We start from the raw sequence: 18,283 nt of genomic DNA, 5'->3' as shown, positions 1-18,283 counted from the left end.
AGGTTAGTGTGTAGTGTCTAGTAGGTGGCTAAATTCTTTAGTGCTGTGTGGCTACGGCACTAAAGAATTTAGTCACCCCCTCTCTTCCCGTGGGTGTCGTAAGAGGCGACTAAGGGATAACAAGGTTCCACAACCATCTTGGAACTTAAGAAGCCGACCGATGGCGGGATAACCATCCAACTGCTGGCTTTGAAATACACAGGCCGAAGACGGGCAGCAGCGTCTTTGGTGCGACAAAGCCAGTACTGCGGTCACCAACCCGCCTGCCCAGCGTGGTGACTATGGGCAAAACACATGAGTTCACGTTATTTTTGACGTAAACTTGTGGAGGCCTATGTCCAGCAGTGGACTGTATAGGCTGTAATGATGATTATAATGATAGTAGGTTAGTTTAATTTTATTTTAAATTGGCTTAATTATAATGTATCGTAGTTGGTATGATTAATTTTTATTGTTGTATGTATATATACTAAATTTGCTATCGTTTAATTATTTATTATTTGATTGATAATTGTATGAAATTTTTCTATTCGTATTTGTTTACCTAATTATTCAATTTACTACTGTTTGAATTATTTATATTTTCTGTGTGTAATTTATGGATTATGTCTTATTAATGTGTGCTTTTTAGCTCATTGATGAATTGTTTACTATTGGAAACTTTATTGGTTTATTTATCAGTTCCTTGTATTATTGTACTGTTTGTTTCCTAAATAAAATAAAAATAATTTATTTTTCATTTTTTGTTCGATTTTTCACTGACAGATAGCTGTAATAAGGAGTACTTAGGCTACTTTTATTTTAGAAATTTTATTTATTTCCATTATTAACATAAACAATAAAAGAATAACTATTCCGCGCGGAGCGAATCCACGGCCTTATGCCACGCGAAGCGGGCGGGAAACAGCTAGTAAGGAAATAAACAAGGTAAAATTCAACTAGCCTGAAAAAGTATCTGCCTCTGTTGTGCTGTGCCGAGTGCCCGAACGAAAGAGTAAGTCCGAAACTGCAGGCATGTGCAGATCGCGCGCTAGGTTTATCTCTCTTAGTTCCTTACAGAAGATCGACAAAAGAATTCATTAACCCTGGCGGTCCTAATAAGGATATTGGCATACTGTTATTGAATTATTGCATTGTCATCGGTCCTTGAGACGTGTGAAAAGTTGTAAATTAATCATACTTCTGGAAGATTCCCATTACATACATATATACATACATACATACATACAACCCAAGCTAATAAAAGCGTGGTAAAAATATGCTATTGCGTAGAGAGCAGTTATTTAGGTAACGAAAACAAACAACCCAATAATAACACGAACACACGATTTAGAAATAATGTTAATAAGTTAATTTGAAGGTAATACATAATTGTAATCGTGATCCAAAAAATTCTGGGGAAAAATAATAACTGGGTAGGTAAGAAAAAGATGCTGTGTGTTTGAATAAAAACTTTTTTATTATTTTATAAAAAAAAAAATACTTAATTACATACAAAGTCTAATTCTTCTTCACTTTAACATTCTTATAAAACAAACGCTTGAATATACATTTCAAAAAGTTAAATAATAACTTTATGATTAGATATAAAATATATAAAACTACTAATAATACTAATAACTGATCCAACATCATTAGTTGGTACCACTGGTAGAGCAACGCCGGTGACCGTATGTGGTAGGCGCCTGCAAACGAAACATTGTGTATTTGATTTTTTGTTTGAATATGTTTAATAAATTTAAAAACGAGCGTGCTGCAGACCACACGACTGAAGTAAAACTTCTTTAGCAATAGGCCTGCACTGTGTCTTAGATATACGAAACTGGCTATGAGAGAAAGAGAGAAAGAAAATGTGTGCTCGCACTTCTGTCTCTTGCTCCATTCACCTCGCCTGATCACACTTTTTGTAACTGTTTCGCCTCGCACTCACCAGCTTACTCCTTAAGTCAAGTTTGCGTAAAGAAGTTGTACTTCAAAAAGTACTGCACGATTTTAATAACTCTTTTACCAACAAGCTATAGGCAAACTTTGAACTAAAGAAAATAGGATAGCAAAATCGTTTACTCTTCGCAAGTTGAAGTTGCAAGCCAATATCTAGTAAATCACAAAGTAAAATTTATATCAATTGTTACAAGCTAAAAATGTGGGTAATTAATTATTATCCGATGGTTTAATGGACGGTAATTTAGATGTATTATGGAAATTGTATGATAATTAAAATACAAAATATAATTAACACAAATAGAAGTTCAATTATTATAAAAACGTAAATATCTAATTGTAATATTCAAAGATAATTTCGAAGTTAATAAAATTAATTCTCAGCTACAATCTATACAAAAAAAGCGTGTGTAGGCAACATAACATTTATTATTTATTTCACATTGCATTCAGCCTGTAATATCCCACTGTTGGCCTTTATCTTCATGTAGAAGAATTGGAGCTTAATCCACCACGCTGTTCCACTGCGGTTGGCGGATATGTTCCCTAATGAGTAACGATCGCTATCAGGTGTACATGATAACAACCGACGGCTTAACGTGCTCTCCGAGGCACGGTGAGGAGACCATTTTTTTATGTCACTAGGTCGGCAAACAAGCGTACGGCTCACCTGATGGTAAGCGATTACCGTAGCTTATAGACGCCTGCAACACCAGAAGCATCGCAAGCGCGTTGCCGACCCAATCCCCAATCCCCCCAGGAGCTCTGGTCACCTTACTCACCAACAGGAACACAATACTGCTTGAAAACAGTATTATTTAGCTGTGATCTTCTGTAAGGTCGAGGTACTACCCCAGTCGGGCTGCTCCATATTTTGAGCAGGAAATTCCTGCTGTGTCCTACCTCAGTTAAAGACCTACAAGAACAGACATCCAAACCGGAAAGGAATATTTGTACAAATATAAATATCCATTCCGAGCGGGAATTAACCGTTACGTTTTACGTTTCGTATATCTAAGACACAGTGCAGGCCTAACTGTCAAAGAAGTATTACTTCAGTCGTGTGATGTCAAGCACATTCGTTTTTTTTCCCTGGAATATACTCACCCTTTGTCTCAATCGCTAGTTCGACGTAGTGTGATATCAACTTCGAAGGCGATACTGGTCGATTGCGGAACAGCTTCGATAGATACTGAGTTCTGTTGTAGTAGCTGAAAAATTAAATTTATATTACAGTATTTATAGTGTTGCTGTGTGGCTACGGAACTAAAGAATTTAGCCACCCCCTCTCTTCCCGTGGGTGTCGTAAGAGGCGACTAAGGGATAACAAGGTTCCACAACCACCTTGGAACTTAAGAAGCCGTATGATGGCGGGATAACCATCCAACTGCTGGCTTTGAAATACACAGGCCGAAGACAGGCAGCAGCGTCTTCGGTGCGACAAAGCCAGTACTGCGGTCACCAACCCGCCTGCCCAGCGTGGTGACTATGGGCAAAACACATGAGCTCACGTTATTTTTGGCGTAAACTTGTGGAGGCCTATCTCCAGCAGTGGACTGTATAGATTGTAATGAATGAATGAAAAAAAAAATTATAGTACAGTTATTCGTATGCAAATTTAGTTAGCAACGGTGTAATTATCTCTAGAAGAGATCTATTCCAGCCAATCTGTGACAGTGAGAACTAATGTTATATAGCAGGGTAAGCAAGGGCAGTAATTAATAAATCAATAAATATCATATAACATACATACACGGGTGTCTATTCCTATGGTAAGAAACTTAATGCTTGTGTTACTGGTAACAGCCGACTGTTATAAACATTTTTTTGATAAACATACATAAAAATAATACATATATAAATATATAATACAAATGTTAATCGAGCTTGCGACCCTCAGAACAGAAAGTAGGGCCACTACAAACTGAGACAACGGGCTAGTCCTTTAGGGTAATTTTTTTAAGTGCTTTTTACATTTACCACATCTAGTTTTTTATAAATTTCTTACCTAGAATTATTTAGCAGTTCGTTAAGACCAGCTTCAACAGCCGGTACCATGTCTGGATCGAACTCGACCTTGATCGCTCTGCCTTGTTTCGAGGCGCTGTCGGCGTTCTTCGGCTGGTCCCCAAATACAGGGATGGCCAGCATCGGTACTCCGTAGTGCAACGCTTCAAGCGTACTTAGTAGACCAGCGTGAGATATAAACACTTTAGTGTTTGGGTGAGCTGGAAGAATGATCAATAGAAATAAAATAAAAAATGGGATGTACATGAATCGCTATATGTGTTGCACAAATTCGAGAACGTCTGTTTTTTATGTTTGTTGCATATTGTACTATTGTATGTATACTTACAATATCTTCAGGTATGAAATTGCGTAGAATAATGTAATTTTTTTTACAGAATTGGATAATTCTTTCGTTTTGTTCTTTATCCTAAGTACCTGTTGAACCTTGTAAAAATCACTATTTACACGGAAAAAAAAATAAAAGTATATTTATGTATTGATTTATTTGTTTGATTTATAATTTCACGCAAAAATAGTTCAAGAGATTTTTAGGGTTTCAGATTGGAAATTTAGATTAAAAATCAATTTGGAACATTCTTTCTTTCGGAAGTCTAAGGCGACTTCCTATGAGCGATTTTATGAAGAAAGGACGAACGTTTAGTCCACAAGTTAAAAAACCAGACCTTAGTTTATCGCCGAGTATAGTCTCCTCAGTCATCAGTTCAGCCTCTCGCAGGCCACTGCTGGACATAGGCCTCCATAAGTTTGCGCCAAAAATGGTGTGAACTCATGAGTTTTGCCCATAGTCACCATGCTGGGCAGGCGGGTTGGCGACCGCAGGGCTGGCTTTGTCGCACCGAAGACGCTGCTGCCCGTCTGTGTATTTCAAAGCCAGCAGTTGGATGGTTATCCCACCATCCAAGGTGGAACTGTGTTATTCCTTAGTCGCCTCTTACGACACCCACGGGAAGAGAGGGAGTGGTTATATTCTTTAAAGCCGTAACCACACAGCATGTGAGTATAGTCTAATGCACCAAAAACTACTACCCGACTAGAAAAAAGGTCAGGCTCAACCAGATCATGTACCTGAATGACGCATGCCTGATCCGGCAAGCTCTATCAGGACCAGGTCTGGTCCAGACAAGGATAGCCTGATGTAAAACATAATCAAGTATGGTAAGGCATACTGGATCAGGACCCGGTCCGGTCCAGATCAGGATAGCCTGATGTAAAATATAATCAAGTATGTTAAGGCGTACTGGATCGGAACCCGGTCCGGTCCAGATCAGGATAGCCTGAAAGAAATTACGCGAACTGAGCCTGAATCGCGCTATCAATGTTTTTAGGTGCACTTAGTATATATAGAGTTATCAGGACAGTCTAGCAGGGAGTCCATTTCACCACAGTGGTGCAGTTGTAAGTAGTTAATTAGTAGTTAATTATTAGAAGTTAATAAATAAAATTTAATCAATAATAATAATTAATTAATGATATAAAAATAAATAAAAATAATTAATATTTAAATTAAAAACATAAATATATAATACATTGGAAAAAATAAACGGAAATAAGTATCACAATAATTATGTTAAGTAACATATTTATAATATCAATTCGCTTTTTTTTTATTAAACAATTTTTCAAGAATTCATTCATTCGTGTTTTTAAAAGGACCGGACCGAACCGGCTGATCAGGATAAGATGAGATTTCCTGATCGGGTCCAGATCAGGAAATCTCATCTCATCCTGATTAGGTCCAGACAAATCATCTGCGTTACGTGCCTTATCTAGTCCTGATCAGGCATGCCTGGCCCAGTCCTTCTAAGGAAGACGAAAAAATTTCTACTCGGGTATCGCTCAAATTTAAATGGGACGGTAAAAAAAGAACCAGCTGCGAATCAAGAAAGAATTATTGAAATTGGTACACCCAGAAAAAAATTATAAGGTAACACACATAAATGAGAACCACCCCCTTTTTAGAAGTCATTTAAAAATATCAATCTACCTAATACGCTAGGTTGAGGTATCCACTTCCTGATGTGGATGTTTTTGGGAAGGTTCTCAATTTGTTCTTCAAACTTCCAGAGCACGGTGTAAGGCAGGTCGCCTAGCATCTTGATCAGGTCTCGTTTCGTCGATTCTGGTAAAGTCGAGGACCTAAATATCGATCCCATGCTAAAGAAGATTGCACCTTGGGGTGATGCATCTAAGATTTGTTGAAGATCCTGGTAATGATAAAGTTTGATTATTTTTTTTTTTTTTTAGTGGTAAATAACAATAATTTAAGTTTGATTGATATTTATGTTTACCATTCTGCTATGATAAACTATAGCGTGATATTTCATAGCCTATTTCGTGATGGAAATAAAATTGTTTTCATGGTTCATTAACCGCTTATTATAAAAAAAATATTTACAAAAAAATGTGACAAGTTTGTAACAAAAATAAAGTGGAAAACTATTCAAAACATTCAATTAAACAATTTCTTGTTTTATTGTCAAAAAATATGCTCTAATTTTCTTCAATAAAGAAGTTTGATTTTGATTTAATATAAATGATTCAAATAAATAATTTCCTTACCTTAGGCAAAGCCGGAGTTTCTTCATCAATGTGGTACCCTCCTATTTCAATAACATTGGGCGGTAAGCTTTGCACAGCGGCGAAGGAGGGATGAGAATTGACAAAGAGTATGGAGACATTGAACAGAGCTGAACTGTACGGGGGTAGTGTGACACCCCGGGCCTTCGCTAGAGGAGCGAATGACGCTTCGTAGAGAGCCGCCTCAGAGTAGCTATACCACCTAGTTGAATAAAATTTGAAATTTAGATATGGGAATATGACACGGCAAGTTGAACTGAGTTTTTTTTGAGGTAGGGCATAGCAGGAAATATACTGTTCAAAATCTGGAGCAGCCCGACTGGGGAAGTACCTCGACACACAGATAAATAACATTTCTCTCATATAGTGTTGTTTCTGTGGGTAGTAAGATAGTCAGAGATCGTGAGGAGGGTTGATAGAGTCGTCAACGCGCTAGCAATGCTTTTGATATTTTTAGCTTCTATATTTGCCGTAGCCGCTTACCATCAGTTGGTACGCTTGTTTGCCACCTTTATAATAAAAAAATGAACCTACAAAGCAAGGAAGGTACAAAGGAGATGTTCTATTTTACACTTGCGTATTGAGTAAAAGCATTTATATTTATTTATAAGTGTATTACTAGTTGTTATCATAAATACCTGATAGCGATCGTTACTCAATAAGGATCATATTTGCCGAACCTCAGTGGAGTAGCGTTTCACCAGGTTTAAGCTCCAATACTTCTCCAACATGGAAAATGAGGCCCATATCCAGCAGTGGGATGTTACAGGCTAAATGCGTGTTTCACTAGTTTTAAGATATTTATATGTATGCCGGGGACGGTCATTAATACAGAGAAGAAGCACTGACGTGACATCCTGGCGTTGGTAGCACGGTCGGGCAATTCGGCCAAGATATGTGTGACACGCACGATTGAAAAGTAACTTTTGAAATAATTAAAACGAAAAATAAATTATTAAAAAGAATTTACGACGTATTTTCTTTGTCTGACTATCCCATTGATCGCCCGTATAATATCTGAAGGTAGTTAGAACAAAACTGTCTTCAACAATTACATATTATCGATTCGGTTTAGCTTGTAACATCTCACTACTGTGCCTTTTTCTCTATATAGGAGACGGATCGAAGCTTACCCCAACAATTATGTATTATACCAAATTCAAATAAATCGTTTGAGTAGTATGACACAGAAAAAACTGAACTTAAACTGAATTCTTTGAATAGTCTAAAAAATGTAAAAGTATTGCATTTGTTTTATTTACTTTTAATTTCATTTTTATACAGTTTAATTACTTCGTTAATTTAGACAATTTTAATAATATATTAAATACCTGGATGACCGAGCTTAGCTCGGTTATTTTGTTTTAGTAAATCGTATTTTTTGAAAATCATATTTAAATACGAATTACATACTGATGAAATATGAATAATATTTTTCGACTTACCGACATAATAATAAAAAACGATGAACTACTGTTTTAAATATACTTGTAGATACGAATTAGATGCGTTGATAAAGAGCTCCTGATAATAGGTTTTTCTCGCAAAAAAAGGAACTTGAAATTAAGAGGATAAGAATTGAAATGGAGACATCTGGACTCGAACCGGGGTCTTCTTGTTTTGAGACCACCCGATTTCCCACCTGGGCTAATATAAACTTGTCAAAAGTCACCAAATTTATCTTCGTATTCTTAAGGTATTGTTGCGGTTTTTCAGTCACACTGATAGTACAATGCTTATGGTATTTTTTATTTATAAATTTTATTACTATACTTACCAATTACCCAAAGTCATTAGTATGTGCACCGCTCCGTTTATGAGCCTCTGCTGAAAGTTCATGGGGATGGGAAAGTCGAACATTATCATGGGGTGGGTGGGGACTGTCCGCACGGTGTCCACCAAGTACTCTAGGTGGGGATGCATCACTATGGTGCTTATGAGGATCCATGGGACTTGCTGTATTGTAGCGTAACTGTAAAGTAATTTAATGTGACACATTTCTAATTTTTAACTATATAATTATTATTATTCATGAATACAACAATATATTTTTAACTAGCTGTGCCCGCGACTTCGTCTGCGTGGAATTTAATAAAAAAGTTATAGTTCAGTTCGCAGAGCTATGAAATAAATCAATTTCTAGAATAAAAGTAGCTCAAGTTACTTATTATTAAATGAAAATCCCGTCAAAATCGGCCCAGCCGTTTTAGAGATTAGCTGATAACAGACAGACAGACAGACAGACAAAAATTGTAAAAAATGTTATTTTGGTATATGTACCGTGTATACGTCCATATGCATTTAGTAAAAAGCGGTTATTTGAATATTACAAACAGATACTCCAATTTTATTTATTTGTATAGATTTTCTTTTATAAAAACCTTGTCCTGATAATATGAAAGACAAAGAGAAAGAATTATATAATTTGGTGCAGTCCTCCAGAAGATTAAATAATAAATAAATATAAATAAATAAATAAATATTTACACAATACACACACGGTCGTCTGTTCCTAAAGTAAGCAGCTTAATGCTTGTGTTATAGGTAACAGCCGACACACATAACAGGCTACATATTTTTTTTCGATAAACATACTTATAAATAATACATATATAAATACATAAATAAATATTTATATTACACCCAGACTCGGGGTGGGAATCGAACCCACAACCCTCGGAGCAGAAAGCAGGGCCACTACAAACTGCGCCAACGGGCTAGTCGATCGAGATTGTTTTTATTATTTATTTATTTATTTTGGATCACCAGTGTTGTTGTTATTGGTTGTTACGCCGCGTTGGCACAACGATTACAGCACTGCTCTATGGAAAAAAATCTCATAAAACATGGACAAATGCAGACCAAATTCTCATACCGAGTTATGAGAGCTTAAGAGAACTCGTAAACTCTGGGTGGTTTGTGTCTGCTGCGATGGCATTTACGGGTACGATCCTCGCACATGACAAACATTTGTATTGGCCATGCAGGTGTTTGCCGTGGTCTGGGTGTTTGTGTAGTCCTTGTGGGTCTCCCCACCGTTCCTCTGAGACTACGTTAAGCCGTCGGTCCCTGTGTTATCATGCACACCTGATAGTGATCATTACTTATAGTAGGATATCCGCTGATTCGCATTGGATCAGCGTGGTGGATTAAGCTCTGATCCTTCTCTTACATGGGAAAAGAGGCCTATGCCTAGCAGTCGGATATTACAGGCTGAAGCGTTATGTATAAAATAATTTTCATCCATTAGGCATATGGATGAAGTTCGTCTCTAATTCGGATCTGTTATTATATATCATATGGTACATTCGGCATATAATATGAGATCCGAATATATAAATACATTACCCTGCCTCCACATCCGACAGGAACCACTCAGACACCACGGCGTCGTACTGGTTCTTGATCAGAGCTTCCCTGAACTCCTTGACGTGGAGAGTGGTATGCGATATAGTCGCAGTGATCTCCTTCAACATGGAAATACTCATGGCATGTCTCACTCTTTCGTCCAACGCTGGAATTTTTTATGAAGTAAAATTAATAATTTGTTTTTGTTGTAGAGGTCGGATGTTAAACTATTGTGGATGAGCATATATTTATTTTAGAATACAGATTATACAGGGTGTCCGGTAATTAATGCTAAGGGGGAACCCAGAAAAAAATAAAAAATTAATATACGGTCTAGGATTTATTTTAAAAAAAATTAAGTATGTACGATTTTTATTTTTGTGTTACCCACACATTAGGAATTCTAAACATTTTTTGAATATCATATCAAAAATTGACCGCTCCAGCGGGATTCGAACCCGCGTCTCCGACTGACCGTGTCGGCGCTCTAGCCAATTAAGCTATGGAACGATGTACCCGCTAGAGCGAAATTTTTGATATGATGATTTTTTATTTTCGGTTTAAGCGAACCGTGGCGCCGTCTATAGTGAGTTCTTTACAGAGACCCGTAACTATTCAAAGTTTCATATTACAATGAAAATCTTTGACAGGAGACGACACCATGCTATTTTTAATATGTACGATTTTTATTTTTGTGTTACCCACACATTAGGAATTCTAAACATTTTTTGAATATCATATCAAAAATTGACCGCTCCAGCGGGATTCGAACCCGCGTCTCCGACTGACCGTGTCGGCGCTCTAGCCAATTAAGCTATGGAACGATGTACCCGCTAGAGCGAAATTTTTGATATGATGATTTTTTATTTTCGGTTTAAGCGAACATACATACATACATCGTTGGCTAGAGCGCCGACACGGTCAGTCGGAGACGCGGGTTCGAATCCCGCTGGAGCGGTCAATTTTTGATATGATATTCAAAAAATGTTTAGAATTCCTAATGTGTGGGTAACACAAAAATAAAAATCGTACATATTAAAAATAGCATGGTGTCGTCTCCTGTCAAAGATTTTCATTGTAATATGAAACTTTGAATAGTTACGGGTCTCTGTAAAGAACTCACTATAGACGGCGCCACGGTTCGCTTAAACCGAAAATAAAAAATCATCATATCAAAAATTTCGCTCTAGCGGGTACATCGTTCCATAGCTTAATTGGCTAGAGCGCCGACACGGTCAGTCGGAGACGCGGGTTCGAATCCCGCTGGAGCGGTCAATTTTTGATATGATATTCAAAAAATGTTTAGAATTCCTAATGTGTGGGTAACACAAAAATAAAAATCGTACATATTAAAAATAGCATGGTGTCGTCTCCTGTCAAAGATTTTCATTGTAATATGAAACTTTGAATAGTTACGGGTCTCTGTAAAGAACTCACTATAGACGGCGCCACGGTTCGCTTAAACCGAAAATAAAAAATCATCATATCAAAAATTTCGCTCTAGCGGGTACATCGTTCCATAGCTTAATTGGCTAGAGCGCCGACACGGTCAGTCGGAGACGCGGGTTCGAATCCCGCTGGAGCGGTCAATTTTTGATAAGATATTCAAAAAATGTTTAAAAATTAAGTACGAAATTCGATACCTTTGTTCATACTTAAAATAACAGTGGATAATCGGCCTTGCTAACGCGGATCACAAAATATTTCTAGCCACAACTATTTCTTTTTTTTAAATACTTAAAAATGAAAAATAGTGTATTCGAATTGTTTGTGATAAAGTTTGAGCACCTGTGGCATTAATAAAACCTAGGGGCACCTAGGTGGCCCACAGTTTAAAAAACATGCTTACTTCATGACGTTTCTTAAATGGTATTTTACTCATTTTTTTTTTATCGTCAAATTACCGAGTTATTGCTACCTGTGTTCCTCTAGCACTATTTTTTTTTTATAACCAAAACAAATAATAAAATAAGAATTTTATTTCAAAAATCAGTGAAAGTGTATTTTAGGGTGGTTAGGGTGTTGTTAATAATTTAAACAACAATTTCAAATAGGTACGTAGTTTTATAATAAACGTTCAAATTGTTTGCCACCTACTCTCATACGCTCTCCAATTTCTCGAGCCACATCCAAAACACGTCGACGAAGTTCCTGTGTTGTTGCACTAATGTTATAAAGACGAATGTTTTTGTTTTTGTTATGTATGAACTCGAAAACTATTGGACTGGAAACGGGCTGATTTTGAAAACTTTTTCACCAAATGAATGCTTCGTTATAACTGATCAATCATTTACCAGGTGAGATATCTGCTAATTACAGATATTTTATTGCTCATACAGATATTTGTATAGGTTTACGGGATTGCACTTTTGTGTTGTTCACGAACCTCAGTCTAAACGTGGACATACGTTAACCCTAGGGCAGTTATCTTTTAACTCAATTTTAAGAGTATTAAAGATTTCCCTAAGCGTTTTCTATTTCTTCAACTTTTTATCAAAATACTTACGACCAACCACTTCGGCGACAATACTGATGTCTATAATCGTTAAATTGGAGTTATTAAAAACTTTATCAGGATACGGAGTTACCCACGTTACCTGGAAAGATATTCAAAACTAAAAAATGAAATGAATGACTTAAGTTGGTTAAATAACCATCTTGGTATATCATTACAGCCTATACAGTCCACTGCTGGACATAGGCCTCCACAAGTTTACGCCAAAAATAACGTGAACTCATGTGCTTTGCCCATAGTCACCACGCTGGGCAGGCGGGTTGGTGACCGCAGTACTCGCTTTGTCGCACCGAAGACGCTGCTGCCCGTCTTCGGTCTGTGTATTTCAAAGCCAGCAGTTGGATAGTTATCCCGCCATCGTTCGGCTACTTAATGTCCAAGGTGGTTGTGGAACCTTGTTATCCCTTAGTCGCCTCTTACGACACCCACGGGAAGAGAGGGTGTGGCTAAATTCTTCATCTTGGTATAATTTATATTAAAAAGTGTTTAATAGATAAAGCATATCATTTATTAACAATTTATCTTTTATACATCTAAATTGGCAAACAAGCTTACGTCTCATCTGATGGTAAGTGATTATCGTAGCCTATAGAAGGATCGCAAGCGGGTTGCAGACCCTACCCCCAATCCCCCACAGGAGCTTTGGTCACTTTACTCACCACAGAAACACAACACTGCTCGAAAGCAGTGTTATTTAGTAGTTATCTTCTGTAACATAAAGATACTTCCCCAGTCGGGTTGCTCCAGATTTTGAACAAAATATTTCCAGCCATGTCTTAGCTCAGTATAAAAAACCTACCCCAGTAAAGTATTAATACCTCGTTATTGCCAGGACCAGGTTAGTGTGAAAGAAACTTAAAAAAAATCTATGTATTCACGAGAACAAAAAGCATGAAGGTACGAAATGCAGCTAATTATGTATAATTATTGATTTAAAAAAAAGTGTTACCTCATGACCAGCCTTTAATAAAGCTCTGACAATCCCTTTGCCCAAATTGTGGTGACTCATAGACGGTATGTGGTGAAGGCACAGGATGTGGTAGCTCGAGGTTGTGCCCACAATTGTTAGGAGAACCCATGGGAGTACCGGAAGATTCATGTTGGAGATTTTTTATTCTGTGAAAAAGGCTGGCTTGACGACGGTTTCGAACATACAGAAGTTGGCGTTGATGTGTAAATTGTACCTTCTGATGGTGTGTAGATACCTTAAACTTTGAACGCTAAGTAATACTTGAAGCATCGCATGCGCGTTCCCGACTGTACCCCCACCCTGTTCAGGACCTCTCTACCTTAATCACCACAGGATCACAACAGTACGTGAGAGCAGGGTAGCTGCGACTGCGTCTTACAATAATAATAATAATAAATACTCTTTATTGTACACTACAAAGAAACGTTACAAAAAAGTAATACATACGAGAAAGATGTACAAAGGCGGTCTTATCGCTAAGAGCGATTTCTACCAGACAACCTTAGGGTATATGACAGGGCGTATAAAATGAGAAGCGGTATAGGGAAGCTTACAATTATTTGTTACACGGTATACACTTATTCATAAATAAATAATTGTGTTTGCTCGCAAACGAAAAAAAAAACCGACTTCAATTACATGGACAAGTAATACAACATAAGCAGACAAAAAAAAGTTAAGTAAATACGCGCTATCAAAGATTACTCAAATAGTAGTCGTCAGATCTCGATCAAAATGGGACCTTACGACAAGTTGACAAGTAACCACTTTCGATTGAAACAAGAATCATCAATTTTTTTTATAAAGAATAAACTGCTACCTTAATCGATTCTTTACTGAAGTAGTTTTAATGAAGTCAGATAGATGGCGTTGTGATCAACCACGCACCGTCTTATAAATACGCGTTATCAAAAATTACTTAAAAAGTGCTCATTATGTCTCGATCATATTTAAGTGGAACCACATTACAAGTATTAGCTTTTGATTTATAAAAGAAACATTAAAATCGGTGCACGAAGTAAAAATTAATGAGGTAGGGTTAAAGTGGTAAAGTGCGTCTAGCGGGCAAGTGCACCTATCACAAATAACTCGAAAACTACCGATTGGATACTAGAATTGACACCTTATATCGATGCTAGAAACTAAACCATATTTATTGGTGAAAGTCACAGATGGCTCTGGTCATGTGAGTTTGAGATACGCGCCATTTTATTTTCACTCATGTTCAAAGTGGTGAGGAGAGATGACTATGGCGTGATCATCTTCGTAAATCTCAAGAAATCGAGTTTTTACCGATCAAAGAGCAACACGGAGGGGAGTAGCCATGTACAGGCGTTCCCCTCTGTCAAGGTATAAGGCCAAATGGCCATATGCACACAATAAAACTAGTTGCAGCTGCACTGATCACTAGACTAAATCTAGTTGCGCGATTGAATCAACGTCCTTCAAAAAATGCCAAATTGTTCTGTTTTTTGCTTCAAAAAAAGATCTGCCACGTCAAATTTACTAAAACATGGCATTACCTTTCATACGTAAGTATTTTTTAATCACATTATTACTGGTATACTACTTTTAAACCTTTTTTAAACTTAAAAATTACAAATATTATCGGTCGTGTTGACTCGATTTGTTTACCAACACAGGCCGCTCGCCCTCATACAATATGCGGATCGGTCGAGCGACTGATCGGAGTCTATTTCCGAGAAGTCACTGTCGCCGAGCGATAGTGTTGTTACCGGTTTGTTGTAGTAGTAGTTATCGATAAAAACGGCAAAGGCAAAAGAGGTGACAGACATTTTTGAGATTTTGATTTATTTAAAATATAATATTGCTAGCCTTTTTTTAATAAACATAGTTATATAATAAAATTGCATTAAATTAAATATAATACGCGTATTACGAGTATTAATACATTTTACTAGAATTACTTAATGTGAACTTCGACCATAATGTTTTATATAAAAATTTGGCAGGTTTTCTGAAAATCCAAATTTAAGGGATACATGGAAAAAATTGTAATAACATATTAACCTGGACGTCCACAAAAAATAGTGTAATTTGTTCAGATCATATCAATACCACTAACTTTCAAGTGTTGGCGAACAATAGAAGGATTAGTCGAGGGCACCAAACCAACACTAACGCCACACTGTTTTTGTCCCGTAAGTTTTTTTTTTGTCTCATGTACAAGGTAATCAAGATATGGTTCACCTCAGTCATAGTAGTGAAACGAAACTTAGATTTGTCAACTTTGAAAATTAACAATGTTAAATCCATCCTTTCAGAGTCATCAACAAATCATTCAATCTAGCAGATGACAGGCTATATATCTTATGATGCCATTAGTGCTACGCTCCCTATTCCTAATTCGTTGACATCACAGTGTACATCATCAACTCCTTAAAATGTGGGTTAATTTTAAATCGTTTATGGCTGGCATTGTTTGGCACAACAACGTTGCACCAAACGTATTGTGACATAATTATAATAGTTAGACATATGCTGTCGCGACACTTTTTAACCGACTTCCAAAAAGGGAGGAGGGTCTCAATTCGAGTGTATTTTTTATGTATGTTACTTCAGAACTTTTGACTGGGTGGACCAATTTTGATGATTTTTAATTTAATAGAAAGCTGATGTTTATCATGTGGTTGCGATTAAATTTCATCGAGATCTGATAACAACTTTTTGAGTGACCTTTGATAACGCGTATATATTACATATATTGTATTACTTGTCGATGTAATTGAAGTCAGTTTTTTTTTTTCGTTTGCGAGCAAATACAATTATTGTAGATAATGATGTGTTCTACAAAGTCTTACTACATTATATATTTCTATTATCATTAGTTTTTGCAGCGCACGCAATCTAAGGAATTTTTTAGGATATTTTTTTATCCCTTGGGTTACATTATTGGAGTTTTAGTAAAGATCCCTAATATTTTTAAAAATATAGTATAACCTATGTCGCTCAAGGATAGTGTAGCTTCTCAACGATGAAATAATTTTTTGAATCGGTCCAATAGTTTCGGAGCCTATTCAATGCTAACAAACAAACAATCAAATCTTTACTCTTTATAATCGTTTATTTTACACGAAGATGTTTGATTTGTAGTATATAATAAATTAAGTCTATTTTTATAATAATATCTTACCTTTGTATCACTTTAAAAACATTATTTCCCTAACCGAGTAGTTGAATTTATCGATAATGCATGTCGACAGTTGTTACAACCACAGCTGTTAGCAACTTTTCAGTGTAGTTGCGGCGTATCATTATACTGTAATGACACATAATGTATCTATGTGTGTGTGAAAAATGTAAGTGTGATTTTAATTTAGTTTGTGTGAGTTTCGTAGTGACAGACGATTATTTTTGTGTGGGAATTAGATAAAGTGTGCATGTTTGTAATTTCCCCCCGCAAAAATGACAGAAAGTTTTGTATCGGTAACAAACGCAATGGCCACTCCCCTCCGTGTTGCTCTATGTTACCGATATACGAGTGAGGTAAGTGCACAATTTAATTATTTTGCTTTATGATTCTGACTTTTTTTCACTCCTATCTAGTAAAATTTATATATTTTTTGCAAGTTAAATATTCTAAACTCAAATTTATATAGATGGGGAAGCGCGCCATACTGACTTTTTATATGGCGCACTTCACCGCAATCCAGAGGTTACAAACTTTTTAAAATGTGTGTCTTTGTTACAAGTATTTATGTAACTTGCAATGTTTGTTTGCTTGTTTGTATGGTCGGGTCAAATCTTGCAAATGAATTTTAAAACAGTTATCTTAAACCGATATAGATGTAATTTGTATATACGTTTAAAACAAGATGGTGGCTTATGAACAAGTACCCCCTCAAAACTCTCCGATGACATTAACTAAATTGTACCTGAACAAAATCAACTTTTCATAGAATTTAAACACAATTCCAATCAAAACTTCAACAAGCAACATAGACTCAATAACCACTGAAAAAATACCGTTTGAAGATTTATTTCTGGAAACTATAAAACAAATTCCGACTACTGGTGTCAAAAAAAAAAAACAAGTAAAGATTTCTGGAAGCGCTGAAGTAATAGGTAACTCATGAAGATGTTATAGCAAGACTGAAAAAAAGGAAGATGACAAACTTAACAAAGAAATAGAAATGGAAGGAAAACTCAAATGTCGTTACTTATTTTTAAAACTTACAAATATTTTAATAGTTTTATAATATTTTTATCTAATATAAGTTAGTTAAACTGACTGAAATAGGTACCTAAATAGAATTACTGAATTTTGTTATATGTACCAAAGCTCAAGTGCCATTTCCAAAACATAACGTAAGTTAATTAGATATTCGCTTATTGTTTGTTAATACTTATTTCACTCGATCTCTTACACTTTTGTTAAGTTGCAAGTGTAACAAACCTTGTTTGATTAATGTTTTTGAATAATTACAACTAATAAGATGTTTCTCATTGATTTTCTTTTCGTTACCTACTTTTGTTAAGAATTTATAATAAATATTACACTTAATAATTAATTTCAATGACGAACTTCTTATATCAGTCCCTTTATAATAACAAATAAGTAGTTCCATACCATGGTATTCCCATCGTAAATAAAAGAAAAAATATATTTGACACTCGATTATCAATATTTAGAAAAAAGGTTCATGGGCTCTGACTTAAGATTGTATGGCGCACTTACCTGAAATTTGGTTTTCAATACACAGATTCTGCTAGAATGTGGCTATGAAAAAAAATAATTAAATATCATTCGTTTTGTTGCTTGTTTTCTTATAATAATATAAGGCTGTTTTTATTCTAATGCTTTATTACTACGTTTTATTAATACAAGGCGCACTTCCCCGATTGTCGGCAAAGTGCGCCTGGTCAGACTGTTTTCAAAT

General features: G+C 36.1%; 1 protein-coding gene across 1 annotated transcript; it reads right to left on the bottom strand.

Moving 5' to 3' along the window:
• Positions 1-1,440: 1,440 nt before the first annotated feature.
• LOC123666875 (UDP-glucosyltransferase 2-like) lies at positions 1,441-13,511 on the bottom strand. The gene is made up of 9 exons (XM_045600899.1): positions 13,362-13,511; positions 12,404-12,494; positions 9,898-10,063; positions 8,327-8,521; positions 6,532-6,751; positions 5,957-6,176; positions 3,950-4,169; positions 3,049-3,152; positions 1,441-1,685 (listed from the first exon to the last, which is right to left on the bottom strand). The coding sequence occupies exons 1-9, from the start codon at positions 13,509-13,511 to the stop codon at positions 1,501-1,503; spliced, it is 1,551 nt and encodes a 516-aa protein (XP_045456855.1). The 3' UTR covers positions 1,441-1,500.
• Positions 13,512-18,283: the final 4,772 nt, after the last annotated feature.

This window comes from Melitaea cinxia, chromosome 27 (genome assembly GCF_905220565.1).
Source record: "Melitaea cinxia chromosome 27, ilMelCinx1.1, whole genome shotgun sequence".
NCBI classification, from domain to species: domain Eukaryota; kingdom Metazoa; phylum Arthropoda; class Insecta; order Lepidoptera; family Nymphalidae; genus Melitaea; species Melitaea cinxia.
Note: the sequence above shows the minus strand (reverse complement) of the source record. Positions and strands in the feature narration are given on the sequence as shown.

Excerpts from the sequence above, each read along its gene's own strand:
- LOC123666875 (XM_045600899.1), bottom strand. The coding sequence starts at position 13,511 with ATGAATCTTCCGGTACTCCCATGGGTTCTCCTAACAATTGTGGGCACA. Across the intron at positions 8,522-9,897 it reads CTGTCGGATGTGGAGGCAGG|TTACGCTACAATACAGCAAG; the intron begins GTAATGTATTTA and ends ATTACTTTACAG. Across the intron at positions 4,170-5,956 it reads ACCTCAACCTAGCGTATTAG|CTCACCCAAACACTAAAGTG; the intron begins GTAGATTGATAT and ends TCATTCTTCCAG.